The 24,785-nt window shown below is 44.4% G+C and overlaps 1 protein-coding gene across 6 annotated transcripts in view; it reads left to right on the forward strand.

The window, feature by feature from the left end:
* Positions 1 to 901: 901 nt before the first annotated feature.
* The window catches only part of LOC142585947 (mitochondrial S-adenosylmethionine carrier protein-like), a 57,575-nt gene continuing 33,691 nt past the window's right edge, over positions 902 to 24,785 (forward strand). Inside the window, exons 1-5 of one of the 6 annotated variants that reach the window (XM_075697075.1) lie at positions 902 to 1,561; positions 1,661 to 1,817; positions 2,625 to 2,758; positions 9,887 to 9,991; positions 16,903 to 16,995. In XM_075697075.1, the coding sequence (XP_075553190.1) occupies positions 1,520 to 1,561; positions 1,661 to 1,817; positions 2,625 to 2,758; positions 9,887 to 9,991; positions 16,903 to 16,995 (531 nt within the window). In that variant the 5' untranslated portion in view covers positions 902 to 1,519. The remainder of the gene's footprint in view (positions 1,562 to 1,660; positions 1,818 to 2,624; positions 2,759 to 9,886; positions 9,992 to 16,902; positions 16,996 to 24,785) is intronic. The other 5 variants (XM_075697073.1, XM_075697074.1, XM_075697076.1 and 2 more) reach the window with 5 other exon arrangements.

Genomic DNA, 24,785 nt, shown 5'->3' on the forward strand with positions numbered 1-24,785 from the left:
ACGGCCAACGCCGCCGACACCGACGCCGACGACACCGGCTTTTCTGCGACACGAGCTCCTTAACGCTATCGCGTTAAAAAGTGTCCCCTTGAAGCGGCGCGAAAACGGAAACATACGAACTATAATACGGCCGCGCACGTGTGTGTCGTCTGGTCGAGAGGCTGGAATATGCCGCGTTTCGTCGCCAGGGCGGCGTGCAACGTACTCTTTTCGACGCGCCGCCTATCTAGCGCTGGTTCCCCATAGGCTGTCGGCTGTCGGTGGTTAATCAAGACACAGAGTTTCTCACTATAACACCTAGAGGGAAATCTGGCGCCACCATCTATGGGAGTTTCTTAAGGGGGCACCGTGCCGTCATGGGAATGACGGCATATGTGTCTGTGAGGCTCGTGTTGGCTGGTGTTGTAAGAGGCTTCGTCTAAAACGTGGATATATGGTTACGCAAATAACACGTTCTCAAAGTAAAATCTTCATAAAATGTTTCCATTCACGCACATTACATCTTCACTCACCTACAATGCATGACGAAGGGAAGAAAAGCAAGAACAGACGGCAAACTGTTTCAAAGCGAGAGTGAATCTTGTCGTCTGTCCTCCAACTTTAGCGGCCCGCTGATACTTCTTACGTAACATATAGTTGTACACGCATTAACAAGTTCTCATAGCTAAATAAAACATGTTTTTGCGTAATAATAAAGCTAAATACCGCTTTTCATGTGCTGTTTTAGTAGAAAATGAATCATTGTGACAGACGGAACGGTACTTGCCAAGCGCGTCTTCAAGGTGTCCTGTCTCTCCGAGAACGATGTCGATCCGAAGTCACAATATACCGGCATTCCCATGCATACCACAGCGCAGCAGCGCCAGATTTCCCTCTAGGTAATGTAGTGAGAAACTCTATGCCCGCATGGAGGAAGGGTTAGGAGGGCTGTTCCCGCGTCGCCACCTCGTGCTTGCCTTTGATTGCTCGATATTAGAAATGCATTTCGTCATTTGAGTTTCTTTTCCACGCGTTCCTGTTCGCAATATATCAGTTTTAGTTATATTAAATGTTTTTAATACGATTTCGTTAGTAAGAATTGCTGTCCTTCGGTAACATCACGGAAGGCTCAATCGACCTTGGAAGGATATCAAGAACAATCAAGAACAATCAAGGAACAACCACAGACCGAAATCATGGCCGGAACCATCGGAACGGCTTCAACTGAAGTCCCTATATGTTTTAAAGCAGAAAATCTAGACTTTAGCCGATGGCACTCTGGAACCGGTCGGAACTTTTGAAGCACCAATCCGCTTTCTTCCTTTTTATGCCCCTCCTCTCACACAGCTGTCCGTGCCATGTGCGGCATGCGCGCGCCTTGTGCGCCGCCAGTTACAACCTGTGTTACAACTACAGCGACTACAGTAGGATGCCAAGCCACTTGTGCGGTTCCCGGTTGACCTGTGGAGGTAGAATTACTGATGCCGAATGTTGAAAAAGTTATTCAGGAGTCAACTGGAGCAGAACTTTACCGAGCACAATGGAAAGTGTTGACAATCCGTCCTTTTTCGCCTCGCTAGTGGTATGTGTTTCGTGTAATTTCGTGAACATGTTTAGTGCTGCTGCAGTGTGACAACCGAGTTCAGGACATCGCTTCTCTTTACCTCTCTCTCGTTTTTAGGCTGGCGCAATTGCTGGCACCACTGTGGACGTCGTTCTTTTCCCACTCGACACGCTTAAGACACGCTTGCAAAGCCAGCAGGGGTTTCTGAAAGCTGGAGGCTTCAAGAAGATCTACTCCGGTGTCGCATCTGCGGCGCTTGGCTCTGCACCAACATGTAAGTTCAATAATTGGAAGTATAAGGTAAGACTTCACTATGTAACAATGCATTTTCCACGCTGTAGATGGGAAGAGTAGTGTCTGCTCAACGGTCGTAGTCGCGCTAGGCGATCGCTATGCGAGTACTACACGATCTGCATTGCAGTCATTTCTAATCGATGAAGCTCATTTAAGGGCACTTACAAGCCTCTCTTATCTACGTTTTTTTTTTCATACCTGACAGACAACCTTTACATCGTTAAGTGCAGGAAAAATTTTACATGCATGAATTCGCGGAGCTAATGGCCAACCGGTGACCACGGATCATCGACAAGGAAAATTTCCTTGTGGAAACTTTTCCTTCGTTCTGGCCTGAAAATAAACTTGCCTAGAATGCTTTGAGGGTACACTCTGCCGTTGGAGGAAAGCAAGTAGCTTTTCTGCAAGTAATTCTGTTCAAGGTGACCCGAACGAAATTGTTTAATATTGTAACATGTTTTTGTACTTTGAAAAAAATTGTAGCTGCTGGCAGTGGTCTCGGCAAACGACTCATCTGTGGCTGTTTTCGGCAAGCTTCTATTCCACACTAAAGAGTAATCATTCATAATATGATAGATGTTATTAGTACTGGAGCGTCATTTTTTTTTATGTGATGTGCACTTGACAAGAACCTCTGTCTGTGGCAAAATTGTTTCCAATTAGTGCTAAGCGCTCACTGAATTTCGACAGTGTTCGTGATTACAAAAATTACTTCATTGTGTATAGTTTGCTGAACTCTTGCATTAAGAAGCAAATTGTTTTATTAGTTTTCTTTCTTTCTTTACAGCTGCACTATTTTTCTGTACCTATGAAGGAGTCAAGCAATTTGTTGGTCCAGTCATGCCAAGCTTGATGACTCCTTTGGTGCACAGTATTGCAGCTGCATGTGGTGAAGTGGTACGCATATGTTTTGCAGTGGAGGTATAATATTGGAACTGAGTTGTCTATTCTTCTGGTGTTTGCAGTACCATGTGACATTTCTATGCAATGTTAAGCTAATGCTAAGAATGACAAGGTTGCCTTAAAGAGGCACTAAAGCAAAAAAAGAAAAATTATACTGTATTTGTAATTTACCTTTCTGCAATACCATAAAAGCCATTCTTACCACGAGATTGGCGGCTTAATAGCACCAGAAAGGACACACAAACAAAAGATGAGTGGCGACGCCAGCTTTAAAGGGACCCTGAAACGCTTTTGACGATTTTCTACAAACGTATTGAGTCGTCAGAGTAGGTCCTTCTGATCATTAATTGACACATCTAAGTGCTCCGCGGAAAGCGTGTAATTTATTATAAGGTTTTAAATATGCACATCGCTGCCGATTGCAGCACACTGCTCGGCGGAATTTTAAGCCGCCCCTACCCATATGACCGAAATCACCCATACGACGTCAGTGGGGCGAGCTATCCGATTGGCTGACATGGGCGCGTGATCGACAATTTTTCCAATTTTATGGTAAACAAATGATCTTCGTAATAGTTGGAATGTTAATTTGTTTTTATGAAAAGAAAGGAACATAAAGAGAATGCACAAGAATAATTTTTCAGTACACTTAAGCACTTCCGGCACACAGCGTGTGTCGTCTGCTTGTGTTACAACGTACTCCATTTTGAAAAGAGCTCCGCAGTCAGAGTCGGTCTCAGTCTTTTGGCGAGCACTATGCTTAGACTTTGTTGCCTTGTGGACTGCAAACGTAGCGACTGGCAATATGCCAAGCTGCGACATCGTGTCCCTCTGCAAGGCAGCGTACGAGCGAACTGGCTGCTGCGCATCGAACTGCCGCTATCCGATCGGCGCCAGGATTTGCGCGTTTGTGGCCGTCACTTTACACCGGAAGATTACTAACGCAATAGCATTTCCTGAGTCCGGTATTAGGGAAAACGCAAGCGCAAGGGGACAGAGTCTGGCCGCTTGACTTTGCCGTAACGGGATGAGCCATGAGATGAGCAGAAGGGCAAATGCGAATGGTCTGCACGGTGCAGCCACCTGGTGGCACAGAGCTCAACCATACACAGTAGCAGCAACGAAGTGTATTCTTCTTTGCTGCTGGTGTGTATTTTTCGCAGGAGTGTAATCATGAACACGTTGTTTTTATAAATGTTTAACATGTTTCACACTTGGTTAGAGCAATATTAGCGCTTTGTTTGGCTGGTTAAGCTCTGCACCAACAAGTGTGTGGACCGTGCAGACCGATCAGGCCGCTCACGTACGTCTACGCTGAAGTTCCTTCATCAGCTTGAGTTTATGCCTACAGTCATTTGCCGAAATGACCAGCTTGCCTGTGGTTATCGGAATACAAGACACGTTCGGCGCTACGACAGAATGCTCGCAACGCACGCTGCTTCGATAGCTCTCGCTTGGGGTCGACGGTCAAGCGGCTAGCGGAGCGGTCTCGCGCGGGCGGGGGCGGGCTCCAAAACAACCGGAAGTGGACGATGTGACGTCGCATCGTGACGCTGAACCAGTGAAGGCGGAGCTTAGCCCCGCTTGCTCGGCGAATGAGTTGAGGAGGAAAAGCATGGCTAGGGAGGAGGGTAACTTCTAATCGCTTGTAGCTCCATTAATACGTAACGCTTCACTTAAATTGTGGTGCGAATGTTCTACTTAAGCTGTACCCTACGCGTCTACAAAATTTGTCCGAACCGTTTCAGGGGCCCTTTAAGTTTTTGCGCCAACCTTTAAATTTATCTTTGAATGTATAACTATCCACTTCACTCGAATGGCCACTTTTAATGTGATTAACATTCTTTGCCTACTTCAGCCGTTTTGAGCCTATCTGTCTGTCTGTCTAGCCCCTTATGCCGACCCATTGCCCCAAGTTGCCTACCAGCTTGGGCCACTAGGTCTGTGCTTGTGGTCATGATGCCAATGTGGTCATTCCATTGTCATCATTCCAACTTCATCATCTGACTCTCGTCATGCCATCATTGTCATGGGGCTCTGTGATACAATCTTTCTTGCCATCGTCCTCATGCACTCGTAAGCTCAGTGTCCTCATACCATTGTCATAGCATCATCGTCATGCATTCGTTGTCATACCGTTGTCGTGATGCCGTCACGGTTGTTCCATCATTATTATAACTTCATCATCCAACTCTTGTCATGCCGTTGTCACATGTTTTAGCACCCGTCATAACACTCCAGCTCCCCTATTTAAGCAGTTAATTTCCCTTTTTTGCTCGACGAGGGAATTCACTGTCCTTCTTCTCAGCCAGTTGGAACTGTCGCACAACCTGCAAAATCACCCCCATGGTGTCTCACCGCCCCACTTCTGGTGTGCAATCTTCGACCTGCCCTCATTGCAATGAAGATGCAATTTCATGTGAAACCTGGGATCGACACTGTTGCCACAAAGTCATAAGTGTGGGCTCTTTGAAGCAATTAGTAGGTTGCACATGGTTGATGACCCTTTTAAGTTTGGGGTCCCAGAACTCGTCTCATTCGTCAGCTCGGAGTCATTGAACAGACACATAATCGCATGTCAAATATCTTAATGTGACGCTTGTTTTGTCACCAGCTCTTTGATGTCAAAAAGATGAAGCATGAATGGCATTCTATAGCTACATGCTTGCCACTGTGCATCCTTTGTCCAGAAGGACTCTAGGCATAACAGCACCCGACACCTGATAGTGCAGTGGGGGGTCAACTTGTTCAACGCAGCTCGGCCGGCGTGGTGCCTGAGTTGCTCTAAGTAATGGGGCCATAGCTTCCAAGAAGGAGGATCTTCTGGCCAAAGGCCTCTTGAGAGGTGGGCTCTGACTGGACTGCAGAAATGCAAGATGACAAGCTCCAAGGAGCGACCTTTGTCAGGTCCACACAATGACACAAGCGCCACATGCAAGCCACTCTTATCACCAGATTGTACACGTTAAAATAATCTGATCACCCACTATCTAAAATAAAACCTTGAAATGCAAGGTGTATGTTGATCTGAACAAGTACTAAGAAACGTCCTATGATCTATCCTCGCAAATAGACGCAAACAGGGTTTATGTAATGAAGCTAAGTAATTATGAAGTCGAGCTTTCCACAGATCAGGAAGGCGAAGGGAGAACTGGCCTTCATTAATTCACACTCCATAACACTTAACACAAGAAAGCTACATAATTATTACATAATGTCGTGAATGCAACATAAACAAAATAGTAAAACCATCTACAACCCTTATCGCGTGCCTAAATTGGCTCAGAAGGTCTGACTTATTTTGCCTTTCCTCTGGCACACCACTAAATTGTGCTGCTTTAATGATGTGCTCCATCTGACCATTTATGTGACATACCCTGACACAATACATCAAAGAGAAAAGAAATCTGCAGATTATGCCATTGCTAAAAGTGATCTGTAAAACCATTTTCTAAGGTGCACTCTTCTTTACATGTGTGCAGGAATAACTATCTGCCACTTCTCAAAATCAGCTGATCTAGACTGCAGAGTAACCATGCCCTGAGGCTCTTTATCTTCTGCCTACATCTCCATGAAAAATAACAAAAAGAATTAAAACACTGGCGCTTTCCCTTCTGGAGCATTGAGCTGTAACATTTCCATGAAGGTAATTTTTAATTAACTCAAAATGTGCCTCCACCATGAGCAGAAGAGACTAACAATGCCCTCTGCCTTACAAAATGTTTGTAAAGGTGTAAAAAAAAAAGTCCTCAGAGAAATGAATGTTCATGAACATAACCTACAAAACATGCCTCTAAAAAAAGCACTCCTGTCAAACAAACCATGACTCGTCATGAACTCGTGCAAAAGCGCAGCTTATCAACTCGCGCAACCTTTCTACTGTATGCAACACTGACACTGCTTGCATTCCAAGTCTACACCAGTCGTCACTTAAACATTCCATTTGAAATTGTGGATCTAACCTGAACAAAAAAGGCTAATAACTTAACAGAAATGTGCCGTATTTAGCTTTTCAAGCGTTAAATCTGCAACTAAGCTCTTACAAAGTGAATACAAAAGAGCAAAATCCTGCAACAGTCTTTCCGAGTGCTTTGTTAGGTCAACAGGTCTTTCCGAGTGTTTATACGAACCCTTTCAGATGAGCTCGAGGGGGTTGCGCATTCCGGGGTTTCTGCAAGGTGTGGTCACAAAAAAGGCAAAAGCCACCAATCTGCATGAAGCACCTTGTTGCTGTGGCTTTCGACAAGCAGCCTCCAAATATTAGAAGAGTGGTGCACTCCCAGGGTCTCGAGTCCATTGTCGCATTATTCGCTAGGCAGTCTCTTTTCTCTCTCCCAAGCGAGTGATCAGCAAGTGCAGCAGCCTGCCAGATGCTTCACTATGTCCCTCTGCTTACAATGCACTGTATACAATGCAGTCAGGTGGCAGTTACCATGCCTGCATCTTCACAAAATTCTGCTTTTCTCAATGTGCGTCACGCCGATCCCTTACCTCGGCAAACAGCTAAGCTTTGGATTTACGTTCCTTCACTTTTTCGTGCTCTGTGGCTGGATCCTGACCTTTGGGCACTTACTTATGGTGCCTTGGCAGTGCGTCTATGGTGCCGGGTTCCGCAGTGCATCCATGAAACAGAACATGACCAGATTTGATCTTTGCACTCAAGCTATTTCATCCTAAGAGTGTGCTGATGCACTGCCACTTGCCTGTCCCTCTCGTCGTGTTTCAACAATGATTTCCCAAGCCTCGTCAGCTTCATTGACCATCACATCTGCCTGCATGACGTCGAGGACTGCTTACTTATTTTTGCGGAGCTGGTGGAAATGCCTAACTCCTCGCAAGTTAAAAGGAGGTCCTGCACTTTGAATTTCTTCATAGCAATCTCATTTTCCTTCAAAATTCAGCTTTACTTAAAACTAAAATTCGCTATTTAAAGAAGTTAAGTTTCCAAAACAGTGACTGCCACAGGACACAAAGCTACTCTCCCAGAATCTGCCTTCTTGTACTAGAGAGTTCTGGTGACACGAAGAGTCGGGCACTACCCAGCCTGTCCTTATCGCTACCATTATGAGATGGCAGAATTTCTCACTCTTCGTGCTCTTTCCTTGGGAAATGAATTTTCTGGCCTCACTGGGCTCCTTATAACTCAACTCCTCATTCTCTAAAAGCTCTGTTACCTTTCGCAGGGCCAACTGAAATGCCCATCTTCTCACAACTTTCAAGAAGTTCTTGGATTTTAAGCTTATAGATCCTTACATACAGTGCACCCTGTATTTCTTCCCTATTAGTAATTCAACCCACGAGGCACTCAATGCTTGGCCTTCGAGACAAAGTCAGGAACACCACCAAACACCACTACCGACTGCCTGCGCTAATGAGTTTGACAAAAAGAAAAGCAAACATATAGCACTCACCACTCCGATGTAGCCAACACCAGCCGATTTCATATGCTGCCAGCCACTGTTGTGAAGTTGGAGGTCCGAACAGCGGCGAAGGTACCATGGCTGGTGGTGTGCTATGTGCCAGGTGAAAGAGAGATACAGAACGGTGTCCGAGAGATGTGAAAATCAAATTTTCATAAACAAATTTACTTGATGGCTGTTTGCAAGAACGGCTCCATGAGCCTCAGAGCTTACTACATGTCAAGTCTTTACATCTCCGAGCGCCCCTCAAAACACTCCAGCTCCCCTATTTACTGTACTTACTCGCATAATGAAGGCACTTTCTTTTTCCCCCAAATTATGTGCAAAATTGGGGGTGCATTCATTATGCGGGATAAAATTATGAGCCATTTTCTTTTCCCGTGGCCACCTCTAAAAAAAGTGTTTTTCCCAAAATGCGAACCATCGATGGTGGTAGCAAATGTGCAGTCAGCTACATGAAGTAAGGATGGTAGCTTTATCAGCTGTATAAACTTGCAAACATCCGCTTCAACGTAAACTGAGCGGCGAGAACACAGCACGCACAAAGGTATGAGTCGCCATCCACTCGGCCCCCGACAAAGATTGCTTTGAAGATAAGGCACGCCACAGCCATGCAATGCGCAGTTGCTGCTGAAATAACTCCCCCACGGCTGGCGCCAAGCGCGCGACGGAAGGCGGCGTGTTTCCTTCCCGCTTTCCTCCACTGTACGCGGAAGATGGAGTCGCGATCGTCGGTGCCCCTTGGTGCGACACATAGATCCACAGATTTTCCGTGACAAAAGTAGGAGACACGGTACTATTTGGCGTCCAACGCGGTGTCGGAAACAGTCGCACCCGCTGGACGCCATACCAGATGCCAAATTGTACTGTGTGTCTTCTACTTCACGGCAGCAAGTTCAGGGCACGATCATTATGCGAGAAAAAGAAAACATGCACTTCTTGATTAGAAAAGGGGGGCTGTGTTCATTACGCGAGCGCATCCATTATGCGAGTAAATACGGTAAACAGTTGATTTCCCTCTTTTGCTCGACGAGGGAATTCAATGTCCTTCTCGGCCAGTTAGAACTGTCCCACAGTCTACAAAATCATTAAATGCCAACCTATGGCATCGCACCACCCCACCGGACTCCTACTCTGGTGTCCAACTTTTGACCTGTCCTCGATGCAGTGAAGATGCGATTTCATGTGAAGCTGGGGTGGACACTTTTCCCAAGACGTCATCAGTGTGGGCTCCTTGCAGCACTTAGTAGGTTGCACATGGCCGATGACACCTTTACAGTTTGGGGTCCCAGAACTTGACTCATTCATCAGCTCCGGGTCGTTGAACAGGTACATAATCGCTTGTCAATTATCTTGACATGATGCTGGTTTTGTCACCAGCTCTTTGGTGTTGAAAAGATGCAGTGGTCAAGAACCGCGAACCATGTCTGGGCCCGAGCATCAGTCTCGGTCCTAGCACTGGTTATGATGTTTGGCCATTGTTTGTCGTCTTCATAAAGTTGTTTTAAACCAGAAATGCACTGCCAGACCTGATTGGAAGTTTAATGTGTGTGCTGCTTTGAATTGGCACTGCTAGCAAGTCTTCTTTCTTGTATCAAAAGACGTTTAACTCAGTACTAATTTGCACACCTGTCTGATTCTTTACCTTGGTTGTAGCATCATGTTCACTTAATCTATTACTTTAGAGAGTGAACATTTATTTACACGTGACTTGCTCTATTTACAGGCAGCCTGCACTTTAAGGGTTCCTGTGGAAGTTGTGAAACAACGTACTCAAGCAAACCACGATATGAGTAGTTGGAGGACGTTTAAAAGTGTGTTGCATATTGAGGTATGTAGTTCTTAGCCATGTGGGCCATTTTTCAAGCACTCCAGTATGAAAACACAGTTACTTGCTTAAGTCCACCTTTTTGATAAGGCTATGCACGTTTTTAAAGCTGCAGTTATCACGAAATTTGCTAAAGTGTAATATTAAATTGTGTGATTAGTGATAAATTTGCTGCTGTAACTAACCTAAAATCCCACAGTCTTATTTTAAAATGTGCGCAAAATTTGGTGATCATCACGCAGAAAAAAGTTGGCTACTCAGTGGGCTAAATATCAAGATGAAGATACACATACATGATTTCCTCTTCATGAATGGTTAATAATGCTTACGGTGTGGTAAGGTTAATTCTTATGGCGTGGCATGTGTGATTAACTGATTTTGCAGGTACCATTCAATTTTTAATGTACATTTTTAACACATCTATGAACATGTAGAGATTAAAAAGGCCCAGATGTAAGCACGTAGCATGGTTCTGCTACCTTCCATATTACAAACCATTGTCCACACAAAAAGCATACTAGTTGTGCATATAATTTCTAAACAATATCATACATATCTTGCAACACTCTTGTAGTACATTCATATTACACATATTCATGCACAGAATTCTGCATGTTCATTCTCTTTAGTTTGGCAAATCAGTCCTGTGCAAATGAGCATGGTGGAGAAAGTTTCGTTAAAGGAACTGACAACCAGTTTTTATGGAACCAATTATTTTAATGCAATTGAAAGCTTACTGGTTAGAGTGCCAAATCACGCAGTGGTAATGCTGAAAACGCCATGCAACATTTTTGATTAAAATCTTTCGATCTACAGTGAGGATGTAGTTGTTCACTGGAAGCATGCTGGAAACAGTAATAGGTGAGCGCGGTTGTGATTATATGCCGGCATTGGTGGCAGGCCACAGAGTTTCTCACTATATTACCTAGAGGGAAATCTGGCGCCGCTGTCTAAGGGAGTTTTCTAAAGTGCACTGTGCCCTCAAGGGAATTATGGTAAATGGGTGAGCAAGGCTTGTGTTGGCTGGTGCTGTACGAGGCATCGTTTAAAACGTGGATGTGGGTACACAAATAATGTGCTTAATATAAAATCTATATAAAAGGTTTCCATTAACCCATATTCTTTCAATGAAGTTTGCTTACTTACAATGCAGAATCAAGCAAATAAAAGCACAAGCAGACAACAAACTGTTCTGAAGCAAGCACGAATCTTGTCGTTTGTCCTCCAACTTTAGCGGCCCGCTGTTTCTTTTGTGTTTCATATAATCGTACATCCATAACAAGTCCTCATATTAAACAGAACATGTTTTTGTGCAATAATAAAGCTAAAACAGCTTTTTACATGCTGTTTCAGTAGGAAATAAATAATTTCGACAGATGAAATGGTGCCAGCCAGGCACATTTTCAAGCCGTCTTGGCTCCTCAAGAACGATGTCAATCAAAAGTCGCAATATATCGGCATTCCATGCATACCACAACTCAGCAGCACCAGATTTTCCTCTAGGTAATATACGTAGTTAGTTATGTGGCAGGCACAAGACAAGCGTGGTGATGGCTGTGAGAACGTATTATTTTGTTTATCAAAGCAATGTTCCTGCAAATCATGTTTTCTGAAGTCAAATTATTATTTCTAAAATAATGGCTGCGTGCTTTTGTTGTTTCCTGTCCCAACAGAATTGGTCATTAATAGAGGGTACTAGATAAGGGAGTGGGTCCAGTGCAGGCTACCCCCTGAGGCTTCTTTCTTTAATTGAAAAGTTGGTGCCACCGTCGCCTTCACCTGAATGAGTGGCCCCACGCACGGACTGGACGTTTGTTGCATCGAAAACCCGAGCACAGCTGCATGGAGCTTTGACAGGCATTTCACTCTCCTAAAATTCAAACTAACTATGAGAAATTTACTGTCATGTTTTCAGGCGTATCATTGTGGAATTCAATTCCGTCCGATATGAAATCATATGCATTTGAAGCCTTCAAGCGCGCAAAGCTAAGGCGCATTATATTAACTCATTACCGAACTCCTAGTATTTTTATTGTGCGATGTAAACATTATTAAATATATTGTATTGTACTGTTCCTAGTTCTCATTCTATATTTCTTTGATTTTTTTTCTGTCCCTGTCAATACATTACAGCATTGCTTGTTCCCCATGCTACCACCACCTAGTTTCGTATTAAAACACTGCATTAAATGCTGCTGACCAACACAACCTTTGTATGATGTAGCCTGCTACTGTTGCCACAATTGCACTAACCCACATTTGTTTCCTGTTTAGGTCCCCCCGACAGTTTTTACTTTGGGACCTCCGACTGTGCAATTATACTTCACCTGTTTTTTTCTTTTTGTGCTACTGATGAAAATAAATAAAAATCTAGTTTTGACACTCGGTGGTGAAAACAGTGATTTTATTCCTCACTGACCTGTTGTAAATAAAATGAAGAAAGAGCAACGGAAATGACGCAACAACAATGGTGCATCGAGCAGATGACAGCTACTCAGCCCTCGTGCTCGCCTCAGCCAATGGGCGCTGCCAAAACAGCCGGAGCTTTAGGATAAGACGATGACAGAGCCGTCGTAATTTCAGCATTTTTTGCATCACCGCAAGTGGCGCTTGCCAAAGCGTCCACTGGTTCCACTCTCCCATTCTAGTACACTCTAGTTATGGTAGCTAGAATTAAAGGTGGCGCCAATGCCCGTATCTTTGCAGCAAAAGCACAATCCTTTGATTTATGCCGCCACCGCAGTGGCCGAGGTGGCGCTGCAGTCAGCATTGCAATGTCTCCCATAGCCGCCTAGCCCTTCCGCCTATTTCTCCCACTATCTGTGCATGAGCATGTGTGATTGTTGTGTTCTCGGTTCGACGTTGCACGCATGTGATTTTTGCGATATTTTATTTGAGGTGAAAGATTGCTCGTTAGCATGTAGGTTTGAGTTTCGTGCCCTGTTCCAGTCAAATGGGTCCTCGCGTAAAGAAAGTGAAGCAAATGCACTGCTTTGCGCTTCGCTGCAAGCCTGGTTACATGTCATCAAGGAAGACAGAAAGCGTGTCACCTTGTGTTCTGTGCCAAAGGACCCCGAACATCTTGAAATGTGGTGGCAGGCTGTCATCAGGCCTGACAAATTTCTCGACGAGAAATCAGCCTTCCGTGAGCTTCACTTCCACGAACAATACATTGCGTGGCACTTCACGCACGTGGTCAGCAGCAATACAGTCAAGATTCCCATGATCGACCTGTGCTTACAAGCGACGCAGTGCCGACAAGTTACCCAAATGCTCCATCGCGCCTCTCCAAGAAAGCAGCCCTCACCACCGCTGTTGACAGGGGAGGTCTTTTATATCCGTCAGATCAGCTGAATGAACTGGTGACATCGCTGGAAAACACTTTCACCCACTGCTTCAGTGTGATGCAAGTAAGAAGCGACAGCTTTATGGATCTGGTATTATTCCTCCATCTTACCAAGCTGAACCTTGTTGGCTGCCCTGAACACAAAACAGCACTTACGAATATAATCGTAAAGTTCTATGTGCTCACAAGGCCTCATTTCTACGTCAAGTCTCGAAACGTGAAACAGGACGAAACGCGGGAGTGAGTGAAACTAAGTGGAGCTAAAACTGCATTGAGTGCTCTGAATTGTACCTCGAGAACCTTGCTACAAACCTTTTTGTTTTTCATCAGTGACTTTTAGTTTCAGTTATGGGCAATTTCTCTGTGATATGTGTTGAGAAGAAGTCCTATTTCCTGAATACAATGTGTAAAAAATGTTTTGGCAACCTAGGTTTGGTTGCTGAGGTTCGTGGCTGTTTCTATTGTGCTCCTTCATTAGTTGGAGCTGGCCGCCGTGAGCGTGGACATCGTATGAGAATCACGAACTTCCTCACTATCGAGTGCGGTGCGATAATCAATCACTCTCAAGAGCTGAAACTGCATGTAGAACTTTACTCACTGTAGGCCTTTAAGTCCTCGCTTGCGCTTTTAACTTATCGGCGCGGAAATACGTGCCATGAACTCAAGTAAATGCAGCTTCTTTCGCTCGCGGCGAGCCCATAAACGCTGCCCGCGGCCAGCCCGGCCCAGTGCTGTGGGCACTCGGCACATCGTGCTACGGAGGGCAGCGCCACCTATGCAAGACGAATAGCGGTGCTCGCCACCCGTTGGCGTCACCTAACAACTTCTAAGCACCGTACTCTAATTATTAGAGAGCTTTAAATTAGGGGACGGAAGCGGCTCGCGTATGCAAGAACTAGGGGTCACAGTATTGCGCATGCGCAGTACCGTAGCCCCTAGTTTTTGCGTTTGCAAGCCGCTGGCATCCCCCAACCTAAATCTCTCAACTAAAAAGTCAAGGGTGTTTTTTTGTTAGCTAAGCCAAGTTCTCTAAAGTAGAGCGACGCAGTTAAGTGTGTTGCCGGAGCCGCGCAGACGCTTTTGATTTCCGATGCCTGTCGTCTCTTGAAGGTCTGAGCGAGCTGGAACAAAGAATTTCAGCTCGCATGCATGCTCAGAATGCCGCACGCATACAACAGGAGCTATTTCAAACTTTCCTATTCCATGTAATCAGCCCTCAGCGATTGGTCAAAAACTTCTTGGGCCACTCCCACTTCGCCTGTCATTCACGCAACGTCGCGAAAACCGCGATTGCTCCCCATCTGATATGACGTGTACACAGTGTTCATGCATAATTTGACCGAACAACAGAAATTTTTTTTTTTCTGATTCGATGCCTTTTTGCCATTAACGCTCGGCTATTGGACAAAAGTTTTCGGGCTGCACGCACTTCACCTTCATGTCACGCGACGTCACAAAGCCGCGAAAAGTCACGCCGTCAAGGTGACGTCTACGTGTTAAAGATGCATTAATATGCCGAACAAAACAGAATTTTCTTCTGAATATAGCCGCACGCTGCCCCGTTCCGAAAGGAATAAAAGATGGCTGCCGCTGATCACTCGGGCCCTGGCTACTCGCACCAGCCGAAGAGCAAGGGTTTATTTGCGTATAATAAATTTTTTTTGCATGGCAGTGTAACGTTTTCGAGCACTTTCAGCACGTTTATGACCTCGTTCTGCCAACTCTTTTGCTGAGGATTCGTTTTAGCGTCATTCTAAAGCTCTGTTGCATGCCGCCGCGATTTTCGACCAGCCACCGCATGCTAAGTAAGGGAGCGGACCAATCGCAGACACCGGCACTGCCCTCTTCATCCGCTTATCGATTTTCAGTGCACTGGCTTGGCCCCATCGAATGCCTCTCCACTTGAGCGTGCTCCTCGCCTCTTGTCAGCCAATAAGATAAGACAAACCGCTCAATGTAAGCAATGTTATTCGTTTTTCAAGCAAATGAAAGTGACCTCCTACGAACGAGGAGAGCGTTTGATTGGCCTGTTCAGTCAACCCTGCGGTTGACCGCCCCATGCTTGCATCGGTTGTTACGGAAATTTGACGTCAGGAGATTGGAATAAAAATATTGGAATAGTTTTATGTTATAGGGACCCAGCAATCATGTGTGCCGCCATGCATTGAGGAACGCAAGCGCTGCTCGTTAGCGTGAACTCTCTTTACAACTATTCTGTAAATAAATGTATCTCTCTCATGTAATACGCATAGAATAAAGCGTAAAAGCCTAATAATATACGAACTGCAATTTTAAGCAATGAGCATACAGTACTTACAGCCGACTTACGTACTGTGATCTCATACAGTCAATGACTGATTTTTAGGGCATGTCTGATGATTCGGATGCCTTTGCGGCACCGCCACAAACTCCATAGAGTTAGTCCATAAGAATGTCTGATATTTTGGACGCTGAAATACTGCGTCGTCCGACTTTCCCGACTTTTTGCCGTGAATGCATGTTCGAAACGGTATTAACTTAAGCTACTACCGCCGCCATTTTGATTGTCTCTCAGCGTCAACCCAGAATTCTTGGACGTAGACCTAGCTGCTGAGACGTTCGCTACCAAGCTTCCCGCTGTTTGATGCCATGCTTTTCATTGGTCAGCAATAGCGCTGACTCCGCTTTGTCATCCGGGCTGATTGCTTTGAAGAGCAGGAAAAAATGGCAAAAACCAAAAGTTCCATAACCCCGGTTCCCAAAAGTCGGCTTCGCCGCCACACAGCGACGTTACGCACACAAGATGTGTTGTGGTGAAGATAATCAAGAATAGAAAGGGGCCCCTGTCACGGGGCAATGTACATATTATTTATTTATGCAGGCGACCACCCGCATCCTCCTGTCGCGATGTGAGTACCGACACGCCTAATAAGTGTACTGGCAGGCCTTCAGAGCTATCTCGGATGTGCCTGTGGTGATTTGAGCCTTTGGGGGCAGTAAAGGGCACACATTCATTTTTTTCAGACTGCTCAATTATTCAGGCGTTTTCGCGGCCGCTAAGGAGTCAGAAAAATCGGACGTTGACTGTACTGCATCCAAAGTACCAAGGCTTCACTGCCAATTCATGCCACTTACTAGATTTCTAGACTTTCTTTCCCAATCGAAATGTATAATTCCTACTTAACCACGAAGAGCGTGCTCGGTTCTGTCACCAGAAATCACTGTCATTTCATTTCTATCAACTTCTCGCAACATATTCTGACCAGTTGTCAGTCCCTTTAAAGGGAGATATTGTCATCTACCTGAGCATATGTGTGCCATGAAAAATTAGTATGGGTTTCTTGGGTTCTATTTCAGGCTCTATTTTCTTGCAAACATGATGAAGTCATAAAGGTTTTGTTTGTAACTTCGGCCCACTCGGGTGGATAATATTTCCCTTTCCACATCTAGAATTTGTGGCATTGGCATGTGGACCACCAAAGATAGTGTAAATTTTCTTCCTCCATAGTTTAAGTAAGATACTTTTGTTAATTGAGTGAATTGAGAACAAAAGAATTGTCATGGCTGAACTATTAAACATCTGTTGCAGGGTGTTCGTGGTTTCTACCGTGGCTACTTTACGACAGTAGCAAGGGAGATTCCCTTTTCGTTTATACAGTTCCCCCTCTGGGAATTTCTCAAGGTATGTACTACTTTGAATGCCATCTAAATGTCTGCAGTGTCCTACAACAATTATATTGAAGGAGTAGAACTGCACAGCAGCACTTGTCGCATTGTCTTTTTTTCTCCTCGTGTCACTTTGACACCTGCCGTGGTGGCTCATTGGCTGTGGCGTTCTGTCTGTCAGCATGAAGTCATTTTTTATTTATAGCCACTTCTGGTGCATTCCTGTGGGGGTAGGGTGCAAACTTGTATGCCAGATTTGGGCACATGTTAACTTTTCCTGACCGTGGAGTAAGCCTTTCTTATGTGGTTCTTGCTTACATATTCTTTTTTTTTTTCTGGAACAAGAGTTAAGTCTCAAATATGATGCCATACAAGAAATGAAGCTTAATAATAATGCTTTTCTGTTATGTAAATTTCAATGCGCTGTCCCAATTAGTAATTAGTTATACAAGATATTTCTTCAAACAGAAAACTTTCCAAAACTATGCCCAGACCGAATATGCTTCGGCTAAAAAAACATGAATTCATTATATACAAAAATTTGGTAAGTTTGGTCAACACAAAGCTCCGTAAAAACTATAATTTTTTGCGGAAATACTTTTTGACTTATGAAATGTCAAGTCAACCTTCATGGCGTACGTACCATTGGGCAAAGCCATTCTGCAATGTAATGAAGCACAAGCACACATTTCATTCTTTTTTTCTACAGTGATAGCTGTGTTGGGCTCACTTCCCTAGTGGCTTTGATATTTGTTGCAGGAATCAGAGTGCTTTGGCAGAATTTCATAAAGAAATAAAGGCAGTAGACTTATGCAACCTCACAGGATCACAGCCAAATTTCAAGTGAAGCTATCTCTTTTGAGCAGTCGCACTGACAATACCAATTGCCTATAATTAAACCACATATTTTAAAATGTTGCCCGTATATGACTTGCCCATTTGAAATGTTAACCACATGTAATGCTTTTTAGCAATTGTGCAATTTTTTTAAAAGGCTGAAATTCACCCACACATTTAACTTTCCATGCGCATAAGCCATAATGTTCCCCTCATTTTCACCGAAATGATCTCTGTAGCCATTGTAGTTCTCCCAGGACAGAGGGCTGAATTCTGTGCCATTTGTGAAGCACACATATAGCACTTTGAAGTGCTTGCAAATGTTATTTAATGTAAAGGCCGTACTATCACCCATAATCTGACCCCTATTTTTACTGAATATAACAAGGTGCCTTGTTTAGTTCACTGAGGACACCAGCAAAACCTCCTATAAATCTTTTATTATGCATACAAATATTGGAATAACGCATATTCAGTAATTAATATAAGGCAAAGGAAAAAAAAAAGAGACGCAGTGCAAAAATACAGGGACACAGGAGAGCGACATGCACACAGTGCTGACTTGCAACAGTTTGCATGTCGCTCTAATGTTTCCCTGTCATTTTTGCGCTGTGTCCTTTTTTTCGATGGATCACCAAGAAGTCCAAGGTTCCACGCTAAAATGTAAGGCACTTAACCTACACACTTCAGACTATTTACCCATGTCACACATACCATGCATCTGCCACAGTAGCCCGTGCCTATGGTGTTGCACTGCTGAGCTTGAGGTTGCAGGTTTGATCCCGGCTACAGTGACTGCATGTTGATGTGGTCGGATATCAAAAACACATGTATTGTGCATTGGATGCATGCTAATGAACCCCAGGTAGTCAAAATTAACTCAGAGTCCCTCGCTACGGCGTACGAATTATCACGTCGTCATTTTGGCATGTGAAGCCCCAGAATTTTTTTTTTTAATCGCCTATAATATGCCCACCAATTACAAAATGGCTGGTTATTTTTGTTCTCCGAGGGCAGTGGGGAAACTTTGTAAGCATTTCATCTGTAATGCCTCTTAACAGGCAGAAAACAAGGGTTCAGCTATTGTCATTTAGCCCTAGCTAATACTCCATAACAGCGGTATTGCATAGCGTGCGAATCTAGGAAAAAAGACAGAGAAGACTAAAGAGTGCTCTTTAGTCTTCTCTGTCCCTTTTCCTACATTTGCGCGCTACCAATGCCACTAGTATGAACTGCAAGTAGCTCGCCCAAGCTTCCACCCTAATACTAATGCTCCAGTCAGATGGGAAAATTTAGTGGAAAACTGAGGAAGTGAATTTCACCGTAGTGTGCCTGTCGGATGGAAATGTTTAGTGACACTTGCTATGGAGTGCACTTGTCAGCAAGTGTGTTCAAGGAACTCGCTTCACTGATTCATATGTGTAGATAACAATGCTTCAAGAATAAATAACTAAATGACCACAGTAAAGTTGGCACTAATTCTGAGACCACTTTTTCGTGATTTCAAATGTTATGAGCTTCATTGTGACATCAGTGAAGCCAAAAAGAGCTCGGCAGATTCCACCATTTGGCCCTGGGGATTTTGGATATGTTCCTTGCTTGTATTGGCTCAGAACAAATGCACATGTTAATGGGATTACGATATTTCTTGTACATAAGTATTTTTTCGTAATAATACGGTAACTATTTCTAAAACTCAAAATGCTGCAAATAAATCAACCCCTATGGCTTCGTAGATCGTCATTGTCATCAATACCAAATGACACTTCGTTTTGCCATCTAGCACCATGCCACCGAAGGTCCACTCAACGAGGCGAAGTGCACTCGCTCAGAATATAACTAAATTTGCTCATCTGACTTTGGTATAACCCTCACACTTCAAAATTTGCCTGCACGCCGCCCATAACGGAACCTTAATTTCCTGTATATGTAAACTTGGTGAATTGTCTAATTATATCAGGATGCCAGGAAAACATGCACATAACATATTAAGCGCTTCTAGCTGTAATAAGAGGTGGTATTGCGCTGAAGAGTTCAAATGGAACTATTGCATCATCCAACCGCACATCGGGGGGGGGGGGGGGTATACTGATGCCTCTACAAGCTGCCCATTCTACCTTGAACCAGTGTGGCTGTTACACCATTTTCTTTGGGCAGGCCATAGTTGTAAACCAACCATTGGCATCACTGGTGCTGTGTGGGTCTTCATCCAAACAGGTCGACAGGCTTGTTCAACTAGACTCATGGACCACATTTCCTCTCCCTAAAAAAAAAATCATGTGAGACTTCGCAATTATGTGTTGGAAAAAAAAAAAATTGAGGCAGAACCCATCTCATGATGAGTGCCAATGGTAACACATTTAGCATTTAATCAATATTGTGACACAAATATTGCCACCATCAAAATTAATTATGTATGAGGTGTGTACTGAAGCAGAAATTCTCTTTTGCGCCTTCCCAAGAACACCTGGCACCATTTAGCGGTGCTGCCACCAGCCTACGCATAGCCTCTGAAATGCATGGTGCACCGGTGCATGCGAACGCTGAAAAACACCTCATGTGGTAACTGACCTCCTCTCTCGCACCTCTTTCTGGGCAAGCTGTGCAAAGTCGCTGCTGAGAAGTGTGCGGGCAGGCATGGTGCACAGGTGCCTGCGAACACTGAGAATTGTTCCCTCACTTGCCACACAATCAGTAGCACATACTTGGTGACCCAAGTTGGTGAAAGGTATTGAAGAGTGGCACATACCCAAAGCATTCAGGGTGCAGCTCGCTGAAGCGTTGGGATGGCATTCCAGTGAATGGCATTCATTGAAAGCAGCACTTAGCCAGTGCATTTGTGGCTCAGCCTGCTAATGGGTTAGGTTGCTGTCCTTGAAAAACCCTTCTGACATAGGTTTGATTGCGTTCTGCATCGGAGAAACACAAGGGATCTTTTTCGTCATTGTAAATTGGCACATTCCCAGTGGCACATACCTGGTCACACAAGTTGGCGTCAAAGATGTTCATTGAAGGGCAGCAGGCACCTACTGGCACATACCCGGGGGCCCAAGTTGGCATCAAATAGCTTTAGTGAAGACTAGCACAGACTGTTTGGCACATGCCCAGTGCTCCAGTGGGCATCAAAGGGTAAGTACCTACAGTGGTACCCACCCAGTACCACATCTACAGTGACCCATGTCGGCTTCGAAGAGGTTCGTTGAAGAGCAGCACGTATGTACACATTGTCACATACTTGGCGACCCAAGTTGGGCTGATAATTGATTTCAAACCTTGTTACCTCAGCACAGCGGCCAGATGTGCTACCCATTCAACCGCTGTCTACCCATGCACTGACCCACTTAGGAAAACGGTTAGATACAAACAAACAAACATACATAGAGACTAGATACATAGCCGCCAGAAAGTGCATGAAGTACCCTAAGAATGCTAATGCATTAAAGTTTTGATGTTGAAGGGCAAACTAACGTTAATAAAAGACATAGCTTCACTTTGAAAAACAGGCACTGTCTCGTGAGGATTCAAATTCCGGGCCCATATATTCCGAGTTGAAGATTCTGCTTCTCAGTCGCTCTGCCAGTGCTGCAGCATACTGTTCCTGGCCTCTTGTGTGCTTTTTCAAATAATTGACTAATGCTGCTCTGCAACTTATTCATAAACCAGTGCTGAGCTGAAAGAATATAAATGAAGCCAGGGGCTGGAAGTGAAAGGCAGGATAGAAAAAAGGAGGGAAGAAAGTAATTCTTCATTCATTTTAACAGCACAAAAGAAACTGGACACAAAGAGGAGAAGCAGCCGCCACAAATGCTGGAGTAAGAAGGAGTAGAACAAATTTCACCGAATGTGGGACAAATGTCTATGAAATTCCTTTGGGTTGCGGTCACCCGTATATAGGTAGGAGGGAAGATGTTTCAACGAGTGGGCCAGGGAGCATAATCCTAACGCATGCAGTAAGACTGGTGTCTTTCTAGGTGAACATTGCAAACTGTGTGGCTGCAAACCAAGATATCATGCTACTAAGTTTGTGAAGAAAGCAAGAGATAGGACTGAGCGAGAAATTATAGAAGCTTCCTTTATTATAAGATCAGTGGACAAGTGAATGAGTAAGCCATCCATTTTAGTGAATGACGATGAGAACAAGTTTCTTGAAGGTTTTGTTTAGGTCATAAATGTTTTACGTTTCGATCACAGACAGCTAAGCTAAGCGTGTGGGTTCCTATGTTCGGTGCACATGTTCCTTGTTTTCATTATTTATATTTTTTTCTGTATAGTGACTTAGCCTTAAGCTTTGAGACTCGTGGTGATAGTAAATCATAGTTTAATAAACACATGTTTATTGTTTCTGTTGCTGTGGATTTAGCACAATATGTTCTTATTCCTTTGCAGTGTCTCGTTATGTTTAATCATATGTGACCATTTCTGAGGTGGTAACTGTGGTGTCATGTGGCAAGCCTTTGCACATAAATAGGCCGGTTTCAGTGCAAGTAAAACTACTTTTTAGTCAGTGCTTGTAATGTGGTTTTCTGTTTCCTTGTGTCCATCTCAGTCGCACTGCACCTTTTGAATAGCTCGACTAGAACTGAAATTTACTTCACAAAAGGTTGCCTGAGCAAGAACCGTAATATGTGCAGCATTTCTAATGTGCTTGCGTGCCATTCATCGTCTTAAGATATTCAATTTTTTTGTGTGTGTGATACCAACAGAAGTAGTGCTAATGCAGTTATCACCTTGTTTTCTGATACAAAAGTCTCAAATATCAATCCATTAGATACTGATTTAAACCTTCATAAGACGCATACAATATTAAAAAGTCGGCTACACTGACAGCTTTGACAGTAATCAGCAAGATGTCCTGGACCTTCATTGTGATAGCAATTATATGGACACTCCAAGTGCATTTCTGCCGTTGGCATCGCCATGAGGTTCCGTATAAGGTCTAAGGGCAATAACACCGTTGCCGCAAGCCCTACGTTGTATTTATGAGTGAAAGTGTGTGGAGGAGAGCCGACGGTCGTGACTCAGTCTCGCCCGTGCGAAAGGGATGAATGCAAAGAGGAAGCGCATTGTATTCTCTCATGCGCAAGGCACCCAACATTGCAAGGCGCCGGTTGGAGGGGAAGGGAGGGGGGCGGTGTTCTCTGCAGTTGCAACTGCACATGTGGTGGCTGTGCGCGGTCGCGAGGCCATATCTTGAGAGTGATTTGCGTTAGGGGCAGAGTCCAGGTACATCGGCGGCTCATAGCTTCGTGTGTGCTATGTGTCCTCTGCACTTGCTTTGCGTTGAAGTGATAGACAGCACGAATGTCACTTCGCTCGCTGCTGCTGCTGCATTTCCTCATGCCAGCCTTTTGACAGCGAGTGTCCGCAGTCATAGAGTGTAATGTGTTCGTGTTTGCTGTGCATGCTGGCACCACGCTTATTAATTTAGTTAGCGAGCGAATGTTTACAAGTTCATATGGCCGATAAAAGTACTGTCCTTACTTTGTATGGCCGTCTGCTAATTTTCTATCACAATTGATGCTTCGTCTTTCAGGTGCAACTGTGTTCTTTTTGATAGCACACGCGTCTTGCATAGGTTTAAATCAGAATCTAACAGACTTCCCAACCTGTGCTGCGCGGCGCTACAGATGCTGCTGAGCAGCGCCGCTCATGGAAGCAAATGAAAACACCACCAGGCAGTGCATTTGCGTAGGTGTGCTGTGTACGGGAGTATGGGCTGCACGATTGTGTCTCCCATGCATTTGTCCACACAGGCCTGCCAATCAGTGCCACAACAGCCTCAAAAACGCAGAGGGCCGACACCTGCCCATGAACCTCTACATATTTCTGGGCAGCTAGTGCAAAAAAGAAAGGAAACAAGCATGCACCACTGCTGTTGTTGGCAGTGTCATAAGTTGTGCTTGTTCACCTTTGCATGCCAGTTTAAATAACATTTTCGCATGTGAAATCTTTATCAGTGTTGCACAGTCAGACGAAGGGGCTCTTGCATGCAACTGGGGTCCATTATGAAAGGGGACACTAGAGCTCATAGCCTTTGCTAGGTGCCACCACAAAGCGTCTGCAGGAGTGGCAGCTTCGCACAGCTGCATTGAGTGGCGTGGTGTGATGTGATATCACTGCATGTTAGAAACAGAAAGAGGCAAAGGATTCATCAAAGACTAAAAAAAAAGTGCAAAGAAACTCGCATGGAAAGCCACCTCACAAGTAGCAGGAAAGAGGAGTTTACCATCGTGTGGCGCGACAAGTCTGTGGCATCCCTAAGATGTCTAAACCCATGATGAATTTATATCCCTGTCACTTGGGCACTTAAGAGCACTATTAAGTCCAACCTGGATTGAGTACTTCTACACTGGCACTTTTGACCACAATTTTGCACGACCGAATCCAGTAGATCAAGATCGTAGGCTGTTATTGACACCCTAATGCTGAGTGAGATCAACCTACACGATCCAGCCTGTTGGACCATGCAGCAGCTACAATTTTTGATCGCGACTGATAACTTTGATCTGTACCAAGCTTGATCGCGATAGTGGCACCAGTATTAAAGAATTACTGAGAGCAAAAGCAATTCAAATCAACGCTGCCCTCCTCTCGCAACGCAACTTACAGAGTCAAGATGCCACACAGTACAGTCCACATTTGTTTTAGAAATTGGCTGCCTAATCATACGTCTGTGCTGAAGCACTCAACTGCTTGCAACTTGCTACCACAGAAATATTACTGATCAAGTGCATCTGTCAATCAAACACGAGAAAGCACATTGTGCATCACATATGCAAATCAGCTGACGCTCAATCCATCACTCGTAACACGTCAAAGTAGAGCTTCAATAATATTGTCATTGTCACGAGCTAACTGCCATGACTGAGCTGCAAGGCGAAGCAGCAACACTGCACCAAATAATAGCAAACATTAAAGGGGCCCTAAACCACTTTTTATCAAAATGGAGAAAGGCATTTGAAGTGAAAA

This window comes from Dermacentor variabilis, chromosome 6 (assembly GCF_050947875.1).
Source record: "Dermacentor variabilis isolate Ectoservices chromosome 6, ASM5094787v1, whole genome shotgun sequence".
In the NCBI taxonomy this organism is placed as follows: Eukaryota; Metazoa; Arthropoda; class Arachnida; order Ixodida; family Ixodidae; genus Dermacentor; species Dermacentor variabilis.